At 39.1% G+C, this 21,812-nt stretch overlaps 1 protein-coding gene across 3 annotated transcripts in view; it reads right to left on the bottom strand.

Moving 5' to 3' along the window:
- usp34 (ubiquitin specific peptidase 34) overlaps positions 1–19,578 on the bottom strand; it is a 72,210-nt gene extending 52,632 nt beyond the window's left edge. For 2 of the 3 annotated variants that reach the window (XM_039613830.1, XM_039613829.1), the window contains exons 1-6: positions 19,242–19,578; positions 10,469–10,559; positions 8,395–8,956; positions 7,870–7,920; positions 5,756–5,905; positions 5,287–5,354 (exon numbers count right to left, since the gene is read on the bottom strand). In XM_039613830.1, the coding sequence (XP_039469764.1) occupies positions 5,287–5,354; positions 5,756–5,905; positions 7,870–7,920; positions 8,395–8,956; positions 10,469–10,559; positions 19,242–19,284 (965 nt within the window). In that variant the 5' untranslated portion in view covers positions 19,285–19,578. Of the gene's footprint in view, positions 1–5,286; positions 5,355–5,755; positions 5,906–7,202; positions 7,293–7,869; positions 7,921–8,394; positions 8,957–10,468; positions 10,560–19,241 lie in introns of those variants that run through there. The other variant, XM_039613831.1, reaches the window with a different exon arrangement.
- Between the last annotated feature and the right edge of the window lie 2,234 nt (positions 19,579–21,812).

The following is a 21,812-nucleotide window of genomic DNA, read 5'->3' on the forward strand; positions in this document are numbered from 1 at the left end:
ATGCAGCAGTCTTAAAATTGCAAAGCTTCTGAAGCGTGATCATCGAACAATCAAGCGTTTCATTCAAAATAGTCAACAGGGTCGCAAGAAGCGTGTGGAAAACCAAGGCGCAAAATAACTGCCCATGAACTGAGAAAAGTCAAGCGTGCAGCTGCCAAGATGCCACTTGCCACCAGTTTGGCCATATTTCAGAGCTGCAACATCACTGGAGTGCCCAAAAGCACAAGGTGTGCAATACTCAGAGACATGGCCAAGGTAAGAAAGGCTGAAAGACGACCACCACTGAACAAGACACACAAGCTGAAACGTCAAGACTGGGCCAAGAAATATCTCAAGACTGATTTTTCTAAGGTTTTATGGACTGATGAAATGAGAGTGAGTCTTGATGGGCCAGATGGATGGGCCCGTGGCTGGATTGGTAAAGGGCAGAGAGCTCCAGTCCCACTCAGACGCCAGCAAGGTGGAGGTGGAGTACTGGTTTGGGCTGGTATCATCAAAGGTGAGCTTGTGGGGCCTTTTCGGGTTGAGGATGGCGTCAAGCTCAACTCCCAGTCCTACTGCAAGTTTCTGGAAGACACCTTCTTCAAGCAGTGGTACAGGAAAAAGTCTGCATCCTTCAAGAAAAACATGATTTTCATGCAGGACAATGCTCCATCACACGCGCGTCCAAGTACTCCACAGCGTGGCTGGCAAGAAAGGGGTTAAAAAGAAGAAAAACTAATGACATGGCCTCCTTGTTCACCTGATCTGAACCCCATTGAGAACCTGTGGTCCATCATCAAATGTGAGATTTACAAGGAGGAAAACAGTACACCTCTCTGAACAGTGTCTGGGAGGCTGTGGTTGCTGCTGCACGCAATGTTGATGGTGAACAGATCAAAACACTGACAGAATCCATGGATGGCAGGCTTTTGAGTGTCCTTGCAAAGAAAGGTGGCTATATTGGTCGCTGATTTGTTTTTGTTTTGTTTTGAATGTCAGAAATGTATATTTGTGAATGTGGAGATGTTATATTGGTTTCACTGGTAAAAATAAATAATTGAAATGGGTATATATTTGTTTTTGTTAAGTTGCCTAATAATTATGCACAGTAATAGTCACCTGCACACACAGATATCCCCTAAAATAGCTAAAACTAAACACAAACTAAAAACTACTTCGAAAACATTCAGCTTTGATATTAATGTGTTTTTGGGTTCATTGAGAACATGGTTGTTGTTCAATAATAAAATTATTCCTCAAAAATACAACTTGCCTAATAATTCTGCACTCCCTGTATGAGAGTAAGAAAGAAAAGTATATCTTTGTGTCCACCTTTCTCTGTTAATGCCCTACCTGGCCCCTGGCAAAAGCTTTGCTAGATCCGCCCCTGCACAGTTACCAGCTGTCAGCTAAATAAAAAAAGGAGCTTGGTGTTTATTTCTCTCAGAAACAGTTCATAACTTCCTTCAACTCATTCATGTCACCTAAAAAAAGGTAAACCTGTTTCTCCATCACCAGTTCAGCTCTGATGATTCAGTAAGGTCATCTCCTGGTTTCGACCAGCCGCTTCTACAGCTGTGGCTCCAGCAAACATCAGCTGATACTAGAAATTAAAATCAAATGAATTCTAACAACAGCTGATCAAGCTTAAGCGTGCTGCTGTTGTTTAGCGTGATAAACAAACAAGAGAGAAAAGCCGATCATTGATCAGTTTCATGACTGAAGTTTGAACAGGCGAGAGAATGACAGGGAGGCTGTCATAAACTCCATCGTGCTAGCTACCACGCAGTACGAGTTATTATAACTGATTGTAAAAGTCAGCACAACAAAAATAAACTACACCTAAACTCGGTTTATATCTGACCCAAATAGAGTGCAGGTCATAACTTCTTACCTGAAATTCAGTTCACCTCACGCTCCGACCGGCAGCCGCCTGCTTCTCCTGCCTTCGGTTTCCCTGATCCACGATCTACCACCGGTCGATCGGGCGGTCGCCTCGCCGCCTCGTTCCCCGCATGTTCTTTCTGACACACACCGGTGGATAGCTGCCCTCGGTTGTAGCTCGCGTCAGCGACTACCAAACAACTCAGTTATTTTTTCCACATCGACCAGCATCTGGACAATCCACCGCCTTTCACTGTTTGTACCGTTACTAAAAAAAACCCTCATCGGCTCATAAAAGCGAAAAATAAGTCCAGCTATGACCCTGAGTCAAAAAGACAGCCAGCTCGGGTTAGCTAGCTACCTGTCTAGCTCTTTGCAGGCACCGAAAACATCAGAGCTAATATGGGATGTCTTGGTAACACGAGCAGATATTTGAAGTTTACATCTGGCCAATCCACCACCTTTCACTGTTTATACCGTTACTAAAATGAATAAATAAATAAATCATCGGTCCATATAAACGAAAAATAAGTCCAGCTAAAACACATACTGTCGGCGAGCGACCGGGTGCTGACACGAGTTTCACCCGCCTCAATATAAGCCAAGCCTGGGTGCTTTTTCACGAAGGGTCGCTAGCCGCGCTAGCTAGCTAAGCTAGCGGCGCTAGCTAGCTAGCCAGCCGGCTATCAGCAACACGTAAGAGAACTGTTGCTAAATAAACTACACCTAAACTCGGTTTATATCTGACCCAAATAGAGTGCAGGTCATAACTTCTTACCTGAAATTCAGTTCACCTCACGCTCCTGCCTTCGCTTTCCCTGATCCACGATTGACCTCCGCGTTAGCAAACACCGGACGATCGGCGGTAGCCTCACCGCCTTGTATGTCTCGTTCGCGGCATGACCTTTCTGTCACACACCGGTGGATAGCTGCCCTCTGTTGTAGCTCCACCACCAAACAACTCAGTTATTTTTTCCACATCGACCAGCATCATCGGCCCATATAAAGCGAAAAATAAGTCCAGCTAAGACACAGACCCTTGCCAAGCGATCAGGCGATTAAACAAATTTTAGCCACCTCACTATCAGCCAAGCCTGGGTGGTTTTTCACGAAGGCGCTAGCTAGCTAAGCTAAGCGGCGCTAGCTAGCTAGCCGACTATCAGCAACACTTAAGAGAATTGTCACTAATATGGGATGTCTTGATAAAACGAGCAGATATTTGAAGTTTACACACCTACATTCTCGCCTGAAAATATCTTAAAAGTGTATTTTGTGACCTAGAAACACGAATAAAAGACATATAAAGCGAAGTGGTGTCCGCCATTGTTTAACTCGGCAGAGGGTGCTATGAATTATGGGATATGGAGTTTTGTAACAAGCATACAGATTTTCAGCCGTACTACTCCCGGTATGCCACTAGAGAGAGCCAACCCACCACAAATAAAGTCTGTTTCTATGGAAATTGGCCTAAATTTGCACTAAAATCTAAATATTTCAAAAACTATAAAAGTCATAAACACCAAAAAGTGTATACCATACTAGTCCAGCTCCAGCCGCACAAAATGATCTAACATATGTAACCCTATTTTCAAAACTGTTTGGCAGAGAAGCGGGAAAATTTTCACTAAAATATTAATATTTAAAAACTATAATAGTTATAAACACCAAAAGTCATAGCACACCATTCCTGATCCAGCCGCACAAAATGAGGTAACATATATGAAGCTTGTCTCAAAACTGCGGGCGAGTTTTCGCTGCAAAATTTCAGGCGGAAACTGAAGAATAATAATAATAATAATAAATCCGACGAATAGTAATATGTGTGCCTCTTGTCATAGGCACACATAAAAAGTTGCACAAAATAGTTTCCAACCACGAGAAATTTATTTTGAGTGTCTTCATAGTTTTATTTTTGAGATACACTAATTTTTATATACTACAGGAAAACTGAAAATAAATATTATAATGCAAATTTGCAAAAAAACAACATGTGCATCAAAATAAACCATTTCCAACAGTGTAATTTGACTTCTAAGCATCCCAGAAATGATACAGAAAAGCATAAGGTCAAACATGACTTTTAAAAACACCAACACAGGCTTATAAGGCCCTGAAGGTAAAAAAAAACCCTACATTTTCCGTGAAAATGACGTCACTTCCGGTTTCGGACAGGTAATGGCGGACATGCAATAGTTCGCGCTGACTTATATTCCAACGTAGAAAGTGTTATGAACAGCTGATCAGATCGACAAAGCGTGTTTCTGGAATATTATGTTTTTGTTGCTGCAAGTCTGGAATATTATGTTTTTGTTGCTGCAAGTATGGAATATTATGTTTTTGTTGCTGGAAGTGCTTTTTATGCAATTTTTGCAAAGCTATATGTGGAAGGAAACCGTGACCTAGGGCAAGCTAATGGCATAAGATGCAAGTACAATTCCTACGGTTTCATATGGTTTCAAAACGGAGTGTGCCTGCTCTGACCGGTTGTAAAGGGTTAATGATATATTTTATGTAATAATTTATAAAATTAGGGTTAGAAACGATAGAAGACAAATGGCACGATAGACACTTTTCTATCGTCCACACGATATATATCGTCATATCGCCCAGCACTAGTGTTCACTATGGAAGTTTAACATCTGTTTAATTAGCAAAATGCTAATTGAAGTACACTGATTTTTATTTGTATACTATAGTATTAGGAAAAATACTGACTTGTTAAAGCTGGCTCCAATTTTTCAGTCTTTGGTACAGAAAATGTTACCAAAGAGTTAACTAGGTAAAGTTGTATTTTTTTTTTTTTTTTTTTTTTTTTTTTTTTTTTTTTAAATACAGTAGGTACTTTATTTAGTTACCAAGCTACACAGACAAAAGAGGCAATACAGTAGCAGAGCATCAGTCTGCCTACATCACATGCACTGCCAGCACTCTGCCTCCTCTTGGGTCACGTGAAAAGACAATGACTGGAAGTCTGGCAACTGTTGCTATGGCGACAAAGGCTCTTCCTAGCAACAAATGTATGGCACTTTAACAAGAAGAGAAGAAGGTGCGCTGCCTGACTGAGACAAATGGCGAGCTCTGATGCAGAATCAACAATGTCTGGCTTCCTCGATATAAATAATAGCAAATCTTGACTTCTTCAGCTGGGAAACAAAGCTGGACACTGAATCTAATATTCAGAGCTTTGCAGACAAGATTAAAAATCTGACAGTACACAAGAATACTGCAATAAGAGTGTTAGTGACTGTCTTCAGATTCAGAAAATGTGGTTTTCAACAACATGGCAGCTCCTCAGGCATTTACAGGTCTTTTAACCTGCACCTGAAAGCAAGTGCAACTGGTGAGAATCACCTGTCTGTGGCTGAGGAAGATGTTCTATGTTGTTACATGTTTAAAATCAAGAATTGTGTGTAAACTCACCGTATCACAAAGGTCCGGAACGGTATGATGTGTTGCATGACGGCAGGAATGTGCAACCATATTCGGATCTGTAGGCAATATCAAATACAATATGCGAATAATTAAACTTTTTTTTTTTTTTTAAGTATAAATTTCAGCTGAGAATCTGTCTTGCATCTTAAACAGAAGTTCATGTTCAAAGTTTAGCGTTATATTTATTACAGGGACAATATAAAAAATATCTTCAGTATTTGCCTCCAAAAAAAAAAAAAAAAAAAAACCCACAACCAAAAAAAACCCCAAACAAACTCAAAAAACTCCCAACAGATTAACAATTTCATCTTAAATTTAGTAATTATCAAATTTAAACCAATCACAATTTACTGCTGTTACTATTATTATCCAAGTTGTTTTTAAACATACTAATTCGTATGAATGCTAAACTGTGGTTTTTGAAATAACAGCAGCGGTTTGGATTGATAGCACTCACATTAGAAACTATGGTGATGAAGGCGTGGGCGATAGGGAAGGGGAGGCTCTCTGGAGTGCCTAACTCGAAGCACTCCTTCATCAGGGAGAGGCCGTGTTTCCCACAGAACAGGCAGACGTAGCGCAGCAGATGCAAAGGTACCTCCACATCCTTGACAAGAGTAGAGCAGGTTTACAAACGGTCATCCACTCAGAAGCTCATTTACCTTTTTTTCCCCATTTTGTGTGTGTAGTCTGAGCTAGCCCTTTCAAATGTGATGAAGTACTTTTGCAACAGAAGACAAAGCTGTTGAATGCATAAAGACAGGGCAAAATGACTTTAAAGAAGCATCTTCTATTCTAAAGAATATTGGGGGGGGACGAGTGCATCTTATCTACCTTCACTGGTTTTGTTTCTAAACTGAAGGTTCTTTGTGACTTAAAGACAACTGTGTGGTAAAAGTATACTGTTGTGCCAAACTTAGTATACTGTAAACTTGAGACTGAAAGTAGTGAATTAAAATAAAGCGTGTAAACACTTATTTCTTATGAGTTACTTTTGCTAATAAAAAACTGAAAAGCCATTAGTTTCCAGATTTCCAGCTCAGAATTTTTTCATAAAAATGTGTTCTTCAGGCTGTTTTAAACCCTCTGCTCCCCCAAGCTTAATAAAAACTTTATCATAGTAGCAACTGGCAAGGTGAACAAAGATAATCCAGGGACACATTACTTCTCTCTGGGGCCCTGTAACATCATCTACAGGAAGTTCCCAGCATAGCTTTAGTTTCATGTTGACAGTACAGAGCTAACACACATGATTACAATGTTTACAACCCTTACAATGCTCATTTCAGAAAACAAAGAGCTTCAACAGGACCCATGACCAATAAAATCCTGTTACCAAGCTTAGAAATTCTCTTAATAATGTAAGCACATGTACAAAAAACACAAAGAGGGCAGGAAATTGGGACAACACTTAGCTAAACAAAAATGTAACCCCCCAAGGACTACCAAAACAGTGACGTAACCACTGTGAGTCATCTGGTAGGAAACGGAAAGAAGGCAAGGATCAGGGTTACATGGTTAACAGTAACTGTACTTTAAAACTCAGTGTGTGGGGACTAAACCAATCAAAGATGGCATTCTCTCAGAGACAAAAGTAAGCCTAGCCCTAACCTTACCTATGTAACATCTACATATCAGAGTAACATATTTATATGGTCACTCAGTTATAGTAGCATCTTATCTACAAACAATTCTGGGCACTCTAAGATTAGTAGGACAGATGAGACAGCCGTTTTCAACATGTGATGGTCATGTTATTTACTTCACAGTAGGATATAAATATCAACTTGAGATGTTACTTGTATACATACATTTCTTCCTACTGTTATCTATGCAGTGATGAGAAATCTGATCTGCTGCTGCCAATTTTCCAAATTACATTTAGAATAGTCATGTGAGCTGACCCTCTGAAATCTGCTTTTGGAGGAAGTAGAATAACACTTAAGCCATTTTCTTCCAGGTCCCACACATTAGACTGGACACCTTTTATTATTCTTTTTCTGTTAAAAAAAAAAAAAAAAAAAAAAAATCATAATAATGCCCACCTGGAACTGCTATAATTCAACCACATCAATCAAAATTCAAGAGCGAGTGAAACAAAGGTCCACCACAATCGACAAGAAAAGATGTGACAATAAAACTGACTCTTCACCAGACATGTGACACTGTCACGGCATATACATGTTGTTCCCATCTTACAGCTATTCCCAACCCAATGCCTACATCTACCATCACCCCTGCCACCCTCCCTCTAATGCCCTGGATGCACCACAGCTGTCAGGTTTGGAAGTAGAAGGTGTGTATGCAGCTTTAATCAGAGTTTCAGGATGGAACAAATGACAGAGGCAAAACTGCCACAAGAACAAGACAACATGACAAGACTAAGTACAATTTAACCATTTTGAGGATAACAGCTGTCAGAACAGCTTGTAAGTCTGATAATTTCCCCCCCCTGTGGGAGGATCCAGTTAATTAACAGGAAACAACTTGTAACTAATTTAAAAAAAAAAAAAAAACACACACCATGAAAACGTTTGGTTCAGTGGAATAAGGATAAAGTGTATTTCTTACATTCATGTCACAGAAGGAGCCGAGGATGTTGCTTTCATGAGCCGATATGTCCTGAAATAATAATAAAAAAACAGACCAGGAAATCCCAGTGTTGGGAGACAAGTGTAAGACCAAAATTAGTTTTAACCTATATGTAGAAGATTGGTAAATACAAGTCTCTTAATCACAGCCCACATTTGCCACAATCAAACCATTTTTTAATGTGCTTAAGGAGAAGAATGTGTTTTGGCACTGCCACCAGAGCATCTGTGTTCACATCATATAATCTCACATAATCTAAGAAGAAAAAAAAAAAAAAACAAAAAAAAAAAAACCTAGGCAAAACACAGCCTTAAGAGCAAAACAATGTAAACTACATAAATAGATATGGTATGACTGAATGGCCACATTTAATGTGGTGATAAAGCCAGGAGGTATTTGCTAAATGTGTCAGCCAATAACTAAACAGTCTGCAGTAGAGAAAGAGGAAACCTTGACCACTGTGGGTGTGGTCATGTGTCAGGTGTGTTATCAGAGACTCCTCACCTCTATGGTGGGATGTGTGTTGTGTTTGTAAGCTGTGTAGAGGGGGAACTGGATCTGGAAAATCTTGGCTGCACATAGCAACAGTTTCTCCCTCTCCTCCGTGCTCCAGGAGCTGAAGGGATCTTGACTGTCCTGGTTACTTTCAATGCCACATGCCACATCGTCACCACTCCTGGATTCAATGCTGGCATCCCCAGATCCAAGAACATCTACTTGAGATTCAGCAGACTGGTTCTGGCCCTGATCCTGGGTCTGGGGCTTGTTCTGGTTTAGGTCTGGCGTATCAGCATCCTCTTCAGCAGAGTCTCTTTCCACATTCACAGGCTCGTCTTCACCAGGTGAGTGTGGCTGGGGGAGGGTGACAGGTGCGGTCTCACCTCCACTCCATTCAGACCCCACCCCCTCTGCCCCAGATACGCCTCTTTTGTGTGTGTGGTCCTCAACGCTGAAGAGTCTCTCTCTCAGGCTGCTGATCTGAGCAATGACCAGATTGATGAGGGCATAAACTAGCTGGTTAAAAACTTCCAAATGCTTGTACTCCTTGAAGCAGCAGAGACATTGCCTGGATACAAAAACACACACACACACACACACACACACACAAAAAGAAGCAATAAACACAAAGGAATCAGAAGCTTATAGAGTGCTCAGAGGATTTAAATATCTTGTAGTATATTAAAAATGAACAAGTCTAGAAGTGTGAGGCCTTTTGTTGCATTCCTCATGTTATTTTGTAATACCACTGTTTTTCTGCTATTGTATAAGAGAGGTGAAGGGTGAAAGTAAAGAAGAAAAACAATTTCACCAAAATATTTTATGTATTTCTTTATCTCTATTTATCTTTGTGTCATTTTGGCAATTTTGTAATCATTTATGGATGTGCTAGATTTTCTTCACTCTCTGGCTGTCACAGTGTAAGTATTAAAGGGGAGGAGGGGCAGAGCATACTGTGCTGCAGCAGAAAAACTCTTAACAACTCATAGCACCAAACACTTCCAAATAAATGCCTTAATTCATTTAAAACCAAAGATGGGCAGAGGACTCCCAACTACAAAACAGTCATCCTACTGAAAACACAAAACAATGCTCTGGTAGACACCATCAGTAGCAAAAAGGAAAACTCTTTATTATGAGGACTCAAAAAAGAAAATTTTACAAAAGTGAGCAAGAAAGAAAAAAAAAAAAGCAGTGGGAAGGGGAAAAAAAACAAAACAACCACCAAAAAACTCAGGTATGGAGCCTGACCAGTGACATAAACAATATTTTATTTCAGCCTTTACCATCATTGTTACTTTTTTTTCCCTATCCCCATTTTAAGTTATTACAATCAGAACAGACAGAACCGGGGAACAGGAAAGAGAAAGAAAGAGGTTGGGAAAAGACTTAACAGAAGGAGACAGGAAGAAAAATAGAGGAGAAGAGGGATCAAGAAAGAGAAGACAATGATAATCTGTTTGATCACCAGCTGAGAGAAGAAGAAAAAAGGCAAAAAGAAGACTAAAGAACTACTCAGAGAATGGCACAAATCACAAATCAGAAAAGAAAAGACTGTTTTTGGTAGCATTGGATGAATGATTTAACAACTCTGGGATGTTCAGTTCAATCACCAAATATAAAAACATTCAGACCAAAAGCAAATGATAAACTACAGTCCTTCTATATAAGGCGCTTTTGTCATCAGCCGACCTCAACCATCACCCAGATTAGACCATGTTCTTCTCTCACAAAATAGGTGAGAATGCTTCTCTTTGGAAATAAGTTTTCAGAAGACCATGTTTTGAATATTTATTTATCCAAGTGAAGGTTATCAGAGAATGGAGCTACAGATTTATTACAGCAAAGTTATTTTGATACCTGAGACACCAAACCAAAGGCTTCCATTCCCACGGTGTAGGAAAAATACTATGCTGAACACCAACAAACCAACAAGATAAATTCAGCAACTAGTGAAGGGATTCAATTTCAGATATTTCAATCATAACACAAAAAAAACACCACACACACAAACACAATGAAGAAAAGCAGAAACATGATGATTGATTTTCTGAAGCCTAGACATGCAGGCAGCACTGACCTCTGAGTCCAGGAGCTGATGTAGCCCAAAACCCGGAGAGCATGTTCCTTCTTCAGCTGAAAGCTTCCTTCACTGCTGTCTGCATCCGATACTGAGGAGAAACAGTACAGAATACTTATGAGAGAACAGTTAGACAATTCCCTTGGAATTGCAAACAATGTAGGATTTTTTTAAGGACTATACCAAGAGCAATATCCAGTGATTTAAAAAAAAAAAAAAAAAATATGCAAGATATCAGCTGACATTTTATTTTTCCTTTCAGACACACAAAGCATAAACATATGCCTAACATTTGGTATTGTAGTTATGAGTCATTAATATGATATGACAATGCAGTATAAGAACACTGTTTTACTGTCACAACAAGCCGCAGACGCTTTAGCTGACTCTTCTCTAATTAGCAGTCACTATCATTCACCAAAAGGAAAGTTTTAGTATGCCATGTGGTGGACAAAATCTGTATCATCATTAATAACATATTTGAAGGATGTTTCTCCCATCTTTTCTTTACTTTTCATTTAGTAGTTGTTATAAATACTGATATAGATATATCAGCAAATATCATCTAAACACATTATCATTCATATTTTCCATTTCCACATGAAACCTTGATTAAACAACAACACTTTTTAATACAATGATGTTTAAATCAAAGTAGCAGAGGCTGAGATACCCCGGTTCACAATCGTGGGATCCTCAAAGTAAAATGTATAACTTTGCACCAAGTCTGCAACATCACAAATGTTATGTGCCAACGTATGAACACACTGTTGATGGATGCTACCATAATATTTTTGCTGACTTGATAAAACACCTACAGAGCACAAAAAGATCATAGTAAAGTTTCCCCACACCGACTTCTTAAGTCTCCGGTGCAAGTTTTTTTTTTTTTTTTTTTTTTTTTTTACGTCTTTCTTTTTTTTTTTGGGGGGTTATATCTAATATGGTAAATCTGGATACATTCAAGGGCAATTATTTAAACAGTAGAACAAGACCCCCAAGTTTCCATCTGCCTTGTTTATGTCTTTTCTTTCTATTCTAAAATGTAAAACAATTCAAAAAATTCACAATTCATCAAATCTTTATCATTTAATTACCACTGAGTATTGATATTAGCTTAAAAAGGCTTCTATCAGATTTGTAGTCCAGATTCAAACATGTTAAACATTGGCACCATACTTTGACAGACTGTGTCTAAAGTTTCTGTCCTTATATTCGTCTTCTTCAGATCCACCCAGCTCAGGAGATTCAAGTGTCTTCTGCTGAATTGCTGACCTCCTTTGGCAGCCAAAACAGACAGAACACAAAAAGTGTCAACAACAAGAGTTTAATAACCCATCTCAGCAGGACTCCTCAATCAACCTGAAGTGAATGTTCTCGGCTCTGTATGTGAACAGAAACTCCTCAGAGGCTTCAGGAACAGGACCGAGCCCGCACTATTTTGACGTGGCTGCTTTCCTTTAGCTGGGATGAGGGATGTCATTTTGCTGCTTTCAGCTCAGCATGGACTGTGTGATCACACTCCTCAGCTCAGCAGTGACTAACATTCAGTCACACTGGAAGCATTTTAACACGAATGTTCCAGTTCCAAAATGATCACCAACGTCATTACATTCACTGGATATTTTCTCTTTTTCAGGAAACTCTCAGAAAACTCGCCCAATCTATGTGGTGCCAACAACCATGCCAAATTTAATAATATGGTGAATAAAATATTGTGTTAACAATAAAACCTTTACCTTTGTGCCTTGGTATATGTAGCAGATATTTCCAAAGATAAGTGTTTCAAGTTAAAATTAAAATAAATTGGGTATATTCAGCCTTGATATTGGCAGGATGTCCCGCAGTGTCCCTCTTTATATCTCTCTTCTTCTGCAGTTCTTCTGTTCTGTGTGTTACACAACACAACTAGCAATTACTGTTATACCTAGTGGATAACATTACATTAATCTTATGCAGCATCACCATATCTCCACCCTAGAGCTGGGCGATAAAGATATGTATTGCGAAATAACTTTTTCTCGATAGAAAAATTAAACTATTGCGATAGGCCTCATCTCTCTTGTCCTCTTAAAAAAAAAAAAAAAAAAAAAAAAAAAAAGAACAGCCAATCCAAATTAAGTAGCGCAGAGCCGAACCAATCACAGCCGCAGCGTCACGTCACGTGACTTGTTACGTACAGCACAAGCGCCAAGGCGCACATGTGTATTTGTTTTTGCAGCCGTGCAGCCCGGGTAATGAAGGAAATGAGTTTGCCGACTAGAGAAAAATCAACCGAGAGCGTGAGCAAAGGTTCCCGAAGAAAAAAAACAGATGATGGTTCCAATGCCGGAGAGCTTGTCAAACGGAAGGGCCACAGAAGTTCCGTAGTGTGAAGGTATTTCGGCTATTTCAAGTCTGACAAAAACAGAGTAGCGCACTGTAAATTGTGCGAAAGCAAGTCTGGAAACACAATAAAGCGGTGCATGCTCAATCTCTGACTGAAAGCGCTAATTCGTCATTCGGCTTTTGTCAGACTAAAGTAACTGTTAAAACTGTTTGAAAAGCTAAGCTATACAACAAGGAGAGATTGAGAATTTCCTTTTAGTTCTCAGTTTATTTGATATTGACAAAAGTTAGTCAATTTTGTCTGTTCTTCTGTAAAACGACCTAAGATTTATTTTTAGAATTAATATTTTGTTTCTAAGTGGAATTGACAATCTAGTAGTCTGTTTTGTTTGTTCTATTTTGAAACTTAAACACTTTAGCGGCTGCCTTTTGTGTAGTTTGCAATATTTGCCTTTATTTATCTGAAACTGAAGTCTCATGTTCCTTAAGTACATCTACCCTGTTGAACTTATTATGGGAAATGAATATTTTAATTAAAACAAGCTGCTAATTATTTCACATTTTACTTGTGAGCAACGGCACATTTAAATCTTACAAATATAGTTATTTGGCTTATATCGTGATATATATCGTTATCGCCTGAAATGAAAAAAACATATCGTGATATGAAAAAATCTTATATCGCCCAGCTCTACTCCACTCTTGGTATTAACAGTCCTGTCAGCGCACAGCCTTCATCGGTAGTCACATCAATCTCTGGTTTTGACGTTGATCATCACTGGCCTGGGTCTGGATGCCTCTTTAGTCAATCTACTCATCACTCAAAATGTAGAAGTTGAAACTTATAAAGTTTGTTAACAATAACCATGGAGAAGCTATCCCTGGCCATCAGCGACATACCAATACAGCATCCCAACAATGAAGAAGATACTTTGGTAACCTAGCAACAATAAAAGACAGATGCTCTTTTTTGAAAAACTGCTTTGTGGTCACAGACCCTTTACTTGTTTATTAGAAATTAATCAATACTGCCATACACTGGAATAAACCATGTTACTATGACTTCTTTTTAGCAATATCGCCCAATCCTAGGTTAGAGTATATGACTGTCAATTAATTTGTGTGGTTCAGAATTTGGGTGTAAACATTTGCTTTCCATTTTACAGAGAGGTAGAGATAAAAGCAATACTGGTGGCTTCTTAAAATCACGCACAGTGCCGCCTCGTCCTACGGCCCTGAATTTTAACTACGAGCACACTTCCTTCTGCATCTTCAACGTGAATAAGACAATTTTGTTGAGTTTCCTACCTACTTTCTCGAACCATTTTGTTCATTACTACCATTACTACTTAGAGCTATCATCTAAAAGGCAAAGTCTCCAAAAAGATTTTGTTAAGAAACCACACAGATTAGTTGTGTAAAGAAACATCAGTTAAATAAAGATCTGTGCAGTAAAGTGAGTTTCTATTTCTCTCTCTCTCTCACACACACACACACATTATTGCTACAAATCTGAGGTCAAAGGTCACCCACAGTCACAGCACATGGACCTGCCCGTCTAGCTGACAGGGCTGTCACAGCTGACAGCACCCTGCTGGCGAACCATCCATCTCACCCCTACATAATGTTCACACTAGTTTGCATCAGTTAGGTTGTAAAATCTTCTTCCCCCCTCTCCATTCCCTATAACAAACCAAAAAAAAAAAGTTCAGCAGTTGCCATGGTGAAGTGGTTAAAGGCCACCATCAGCGGTAATCTGTTTAAACCATGTGGAAGTATATGGCATATCAGCACACAGCAAATATTAACCTTCATTTAACTTCAATACAACAATAAAATGTGAGACTTCTTAAAAGAAGTTAAATCCACAAAACCCTTTGTTAGCCAAGTAAAACAGGCTCAATACTTTAACTATACGTTTACATGTACAGCCACCCTTGAAAAAGCCTGTTTTAATCCAGAACTGTGATGTATTACAGTGGTGTTGTGGTTTAGGTGCAGAAAGCCAGGTACTTTATCTACACTGGTAATGCACAGCTTTAGTCTGCACAAAATCATCACCCAATTGTATTCACACACAGCTGGAGTTTAAAACTATGAGCCACTGTCAACATTAACATAACATTAGCTTACTGATCTTAGCTGAACAGCACAAGGTTCTATACTAAATTACAAAGCTAAAAGCTACAATACAGTGAATTATAGAAATGGGATCAACTGCAGCAGGCAAAACCTACATGAACTAAATGTCCATGGAACATAGCAGTTTGATGAGATTTTAAAGTAATTATCAGAAAATTGTGAAAGCTGAGGTTTGTTGGGGTTTTTTTTTTTTTTTTATACTCCCGAGAATAAGATAAGATAACCTTTATTAGTCCCACACGTGGGAAATTTGTTAATAATCAAACTTCTTGTTATGATAAGGTTATGGATTCAGTTCTTAATATCCTCCTTTCACTAGTATTGAACCTTAAGAGATGTGTGAACATTTAATTTCTTTGTTGACAAAATTGCACAAATTAGAGCCAATATGTTCCTCCTCTCCTTTGACTCTTCATAAAGTGTGAGCTGCTCTGCCGCTTTTAGCAGTCTGAGCCTGTTTCTCTCATTGGTAAAGAAAATTATAACTTAGCTTAAGCCAGCTTCTTGTCCCAGTCTCACTGATGTACTTCCACCTTTCCTTTTTAAAAGCTCTGGGAAACTACTGGACCAAATATTAAAACTATTATTAACACCAGTCTCACTTCTGGAATTGTGCCTGCTTACTTTAAACAAGCTGTGAGGCAAACTCTCATTATACAAAACAAATGTGGATCCTTATGTTGTCTCTAGTTTTAGACCTATTCAAAACTGGCCCCAAAAGCGTCGAAAGTTTTAGAGAAAGACATACCTTTTAAAGATTCAACTCCCCTAAACCACTGCTAAACTGTCTAAAAGATATCAAAGCATGATGGCCTTAGTGTTTCTTCTGGCTCTTAAATCAGAATAATAGTGATATGTTCTTACCTTCTATTTATCGCTTTATTAATTAAACCATGTGGCGTTTTCTGCCTTATATAGCACTCTGTAAAACTATTACCTATAAATAAAATTGGATTGAATAAACTGGAAGTGAGGGGAGATGCAGAAATTGTAGTGACTCCAATCATTTGTCATATCTGAATTTTTACAGTAACATTTTTAAGACAATAGTGTATTTCCAGCTTTTGGGGAAAGGTCTGGGTTTAGCCCTTTCCTGTTCCAACATAACAATGTCCCCAAAGACAAGCCCAGAAAGGGCAGTTTTTCTCTGTTTGCTGTATAAGAGTGTATAGTTTGACCCCAGCAAGCACATTTGGGATCAAATGAAAATGCAACCTTTGACTAGTATCTGTTCTTTAACTCGCACATTAAGGAAAATATCTAATATTACATTGTGTTCTTTCATTTGTGCAGAATTGCTAAAATTACAAACATCCTAAAAAACTAATCCATGTGACTTCTTCACATTAACAGGCTGTTCTAAAGCCCCAAGAATACTGACAGGGTCTAGAAACAGAACTCCCTAATCCACAATCGAATTTAAAATCCGTAAAAACATATAAAGTCTTAAATGATCATGAACCATCATATCTTTAAGATGTCTGGGTATCATATGACCCCAATGGAGCATTTTGCTCCCAGACTGCAGGCTTACGTGTAATTCTCACATTTTCCAAAAGTTAGAAAAATAAAAATGCACTTAGTGCCTGTCTTGCCCTGATTCTTGAGGCTGCTAAGACACAGACACAAAGTAAATTTTGGTATCACTGTTGTAATTTTCAAAAGTCTATTTGTACTTCCCTAGACTAAACCACAATTCTGAAGTTTTCACACTAAAACAGCAAGATCTCTGTTTCAGGGGTCCTAGTGTGGCCAATAGACATATACACTGCTGTGATACACCTTGAAACCTAACAATTATATGAGTAAACCATTTGTGGAAATAAACAACATGGACTTTGGTTCCTCAATATGTAAGTATTTGACTTCTTTACCAGATGCCCACAGCAACTTTGAAAACACCTCTTTAACCACCATCCTGAACACACAAAACTCAGGTTAGGTTCCCAGTTCAAAACTGTTCAGCCTCTACTCATCAATGCAAATTTGCAATTTGGTCTGATCACTGACAATGAAATACCTTACAGGTTTCAAATGGCACATTTGGTAGACTGCTGTGAGAAGAGCAGTCTGGTCCTTAAAACTTATAAAACCAATGAACTGATCAAAGATTGGGAATAGGAACAGGAAGTATAGCCCACCTGCCCCTTCACATATGTGGCAAAGTAGTAGAGACTGAAGGTCCTTGGATTTAACTTACCCAAACCCTTGAGCCAAACCCTTGGACATTCAACACCCAAAGCCTGGTCAAAAAAGTCCAAATACTATTTTTCCTAAGATATCTGAAACAAGCACAGCTCTCTGAAAAACTTTGGCTAGCATTCAATAGAACCATGACTTAAAGCATCCTTACAAACAGGATCACGCTGTGATACAGAGTCTGCACAGCTGCCAAGCTGAAGCCTCTACACAGTGTAATGAAGACTGCAAAGCATGTGATGGGGTTGGAACTCCCAAAGCTAGAAGACATTTACATCAATCATCTATGGAAGAAGGCTGGAAGCATCATGTCAGTCACTTCACACACCCTCTATTTGATCTTTTGCCATCAGGTAAACGATGCAGATCAATAATATCCCATACAAAAAAACTGAGGAACAGCTTTTTCCTGACCAGCTGTGGCCTTCGCCAACCCCCAATACACTACAATAACTTGCACTGCCAAGAACTTTAAGGACTACCCTTATATATATATATATATATATTCATCTTAATCTGGAGTAATAATCTATTATTATTCATTTATTATCGGTTTTTTTCCCGATAGGCTCTCTTTTGCGGGATGCCAGTCTATATTGAATTTACTTGTATAACCACAATGCAATGTTCTATTCTATGAATGCAGTAAAAGGTCTGCCGTTGCATTGGTACTGTAGTATATTTCTAAAAGTCTCCCTAAAAAGTAGTTTTTTTCCTGGCTATTATTCTGCTGTTATGACAGCATTCAATTGTCACTCATGTCTGTAGTGTTTTCACTTTGAGTAATACACTGCACAGCTGGAACAGCCAGTACTGTCACAGCTAAACCTAAATATTTGGAAACACACACCGTAAAGTCTTCTTCGAGAAAGATGACAATTTGTCAAAAGGAAGTTATCTACATTATCTTCTGTTCCAATTTAAATATGATGTAGTACGCCACGCCGCAGTCAGATGAAAGACTGTAAAAGGAGCTGTCTCCAGAGCCTCCAGCAGGACCTTTCAATTCACACACAAGTTTATGGAACAAGGGAAAACCGCTAACAGTCCGTCTATCATTTTATGTAAAGACTTTGAAAAATGATCGACTTTGTGTTAAAAATCGTTTTCCGATGAGTTTCGGACACCCGTAAAGTGCAGCAAGGCCCGGTTAGCAAGCCTAGATTAACGGCTAAGTTTTTAGCAATAAAAGCAACCTTGTATTTATGTTTGCTTTGCTTAAGCTGACGTTAGCCATGAGGGTGACATGGAGTCCCGTGGCAAGACAAGAATTACCAACAAAACAAAGAAGTTAAGCTAGTGTGCTAAAGACATTAGTAGAGAACAAATAAGCAAGCTACTGAGGATTAACGACGTGCTATATGCCAAAATATGCGCCTCGATGCAGCCGTTAATTTTGGGGGGGGGTAGCTTACTTGCGGCTAGCTTAGAATGACATTTTATAGACTTGGCCAAAACACTCATAAGAAATACACGTTCCTCTTCGTGTCAGCACTATTAACCATGGGCGTGTTGTGAAGAAGCAGGCCCATTCAGAACTGTGAATGTGGCCGTCTGCAAAACAATGGGTGGCAGCGGAGTGGACAGCTAGCAGACTGACCTGACAAACACATCAAACAAAGTCAGCCTGCTCGCTAGCTACACTAGCTAACTTCCAAACCCGAGCAACGCGCTTTTTAACAATATCGACATCTTTCAAAATATCTTATGTACCCCCTGTCCAACAGATCTGAAGTATTTTAACACAAGGCTGTAATGTCATGTAGAAATCCGACTGAATTAATTAGATATTTGAAGCTAGTTTTGTGAGCAGTGTTTGACGGGCCCAAAACTGACTGCCAATGTGAAAGAGAAAATGGCATTTGTATTTATACCAAAGCAACGCTGTCTCACATGAAAATACTACTGCAAAATAAGCTGCTGAAATGTCATTGTTTCCCGTGTGTTATGGCTGGATGCAAAGGACAGCTAACCAAGAAAGCACACAAAGTTACATTTAGTTAGCCACCAAGCTAACATGCTTCCATCAAGCTTCAGTGTACAGCGATGCTAACACCAAGCAGCTAGTTCAGCTTTACGTAAATGACACAATTTGTTTACTTACTTTCATTTAAAACCTCCACCAGCTCGGCGCAGTTTTCACACATTGTTCATGAAGAGGCAAACTAAGTACACCAACTCAAACCATTGCACTGGAAACAGTTGTTGGCTGGCAGTTAGTTGTTTTGAGGATAAAAGGGCCCACTGGAAGGAGTAATTGGTGAAGGTTATTCCACTAAATGAAACCAGGAGGAGTAGCGAAGTGTAGAACGGGATTTGCATCCAAACGAAGTTGATGTACACCAAAAATAAAGAGGCACTGTAAGGAAGAGATCGAGTCAGTCTCCAATCTGTGCGATACTTGAGAGCGCAGGCAGAGCAGCCATGTTGGAAAAGGAGGGGGGGCGACACAGCATGGAGATCGTTCGGGACTTTACGTCCTCTCTCCACCGCCAGTTCGTTTTTCTTCGGCTGTCTCGCGATAACTTTCAAATGAGGTAATATTCACAACCTCTAATCACAATCTCAAGGGCAAATGGAGTGAAAACAGCATATTTCCACAAAATATGAATAGTTGGCCCCTCTTTTTTGACAAACACTCGTTGTGTTTCTATACTGTTATAATTTAGGGAAAATATTTAAATGTTCCTCTGCTTAAAAATTCAAATACCTTTTAATTCATTACGTTAGTTCATAGTAGGTTTGGTTACTTTAGTGGAATTGAATTATTAATGTCTTCAGTTCAAACACCAGAACATCACACTGTTTGAGCATTGTCTGCATGTGCTCTGTGCATTCATTCTACTGCATTTGTGCATACTACTGTATACATATTGTCTAATATTACAGGTTTTTCTGCACTGATATTTAAATGTATGTTTATGAAATCACCTCAAAAACCTGGGCAACACTCTTATGTAAGTTAAAAATGTCCTTGTTTTTGACAGAAAAGCACGTTTATTGTTGTTTTCTTTATAATGACATTAAATGGATCCGAAATATTCTAAATGATTAATGTAATCATTAATCATCAATCATTCATGACTTGCAATGGAATATATATGTAGGTTTACAAAGAACCATTTTCAGCATCAATGCTGCGTTCCAAAGGCACATTATGTTTATCATGTTAAAAGCTAACTGATCACTGGAAAAAATCTTTTCTCACATGTCTGCACATGGTCAACTATCCAAAGAAGAGTTGAAAAGGGGAGAGCAGGCAGGATGGAGTGGGTGGAGATGAGTATCAGGGTAATTTGTGACAAAAATATAGCAGGAGGACCTGCTATGATGTATGGTTTCGAGACAGTGGTACCAACAAAAAGACAGGAGGCTGAGATGGAGGTGGTTGAGTTAAAAATGTACAGATTTTCATTGGGAGCAAACAGGATAGACAGGATTAAAAATTAGTACATCATCCGACTAGGCAAGGCTGAAATGGTTTCAGCATGTGCAGAACTGGAATAGTGGATATTTGGGGGAAAAGATAGTAAATACAGAGCTGTCAGATAGGTGGAAAAGGGGAGGGAGGACCTCACATGTCTTTGTTGGGTTGGTGTGACAGAAGAGGATTATAGGGATAAGCTGAGATGGAAGGAGATCTTAGTTGGTCTCAGCTGTGTCCACCCCAAAAGGAAGCAGCTGGAAAAAGGAAGGCGATAATCTTGCTAACCCAAACCTTGATACTTTTGCAGCACAACTTTTATAGCAAAACTTATTATGCTCATCTTCAGCAATATATTTGTATGTGTGACCCTACTACAGTAGCTTTGCATTGATTCACAGCTGAAAAAAAAAATCCTTATTTATATTGTACTGGGCCTTGGGGCAGCTGTTTTAGCTTCCTTCCACCTCCGTTTAATCCAACTTTCTTCTGATTGGTTGACCATCCAAACACCTGCTACAGCCAGAGATGTACATTTTAGATGAACATATAAGGATTTCCCCCTGTATACAAATCCAAAAGTAGAAGAAAAAACAACCTGAAACAGAGAACTTGTTTTTTAAAAAAGAACTTGGGTGAGCAAGGCCATGTGGCCGGAATGCAGTTGGCCTGGGTTTGAGTCTGACCCGTGGCCCTTTGATACATGTCTCCCCCCTCTCTCTCCCCAATTTCCTGTCTATCATCACTATCTCTACCAATAAAAAAATCTTTAAAAAAAAAAGAACAAACTTGTACATAGGCTGACCAAATTATTTAACAAGAATATTAGAGCAGCACTTAGCAAACACATCCAATTTAATCTACATCGTTTCATGAAAATGATCAACCTACAAAGTGCTGCTTCAAAGACACCTACAAAATCAAAGTGAAAAAGTATGTGGGTAGCTGGTCCATTTTGCAGAAATTTCATTGCCATGCTCTGCAGTTTGTATGCCTGCCATGACAACATTGGAGAATGCGCCTATCTGCTCCCTGAGGTTGAGGTGCAACCTGGTGGCATCATATGTGTGGATGGAAACATAACATCCCACATGTGTCGTATAGAATTTAGATCAGGCGTGTGTGGGACCCAGTCATGCTAGGATGCCAGAGTTTACTCAGTGTTGCTCCTGCTGTTAATTTCATTAACAGCAAAGCAACTGAAACTGATCATCAACCCCCTCTGCTACCTGACCAGATCAATATCCCACT

This window comes from Oreochromis aureus, linkage group 6 (genome assembly GCF_013358895.1).
Source record: "Oreochromis aureus strain Israel breed Guangdong linkage group 6, ZZ_aureus, whole genome shotgun sequence".
Lineage (NCBI taxonomy): Eukaryota > Metazoa > Chordata > Actinopteri > Cichliformes > Cichlidae > Oreochromis > Oreochromis aureus.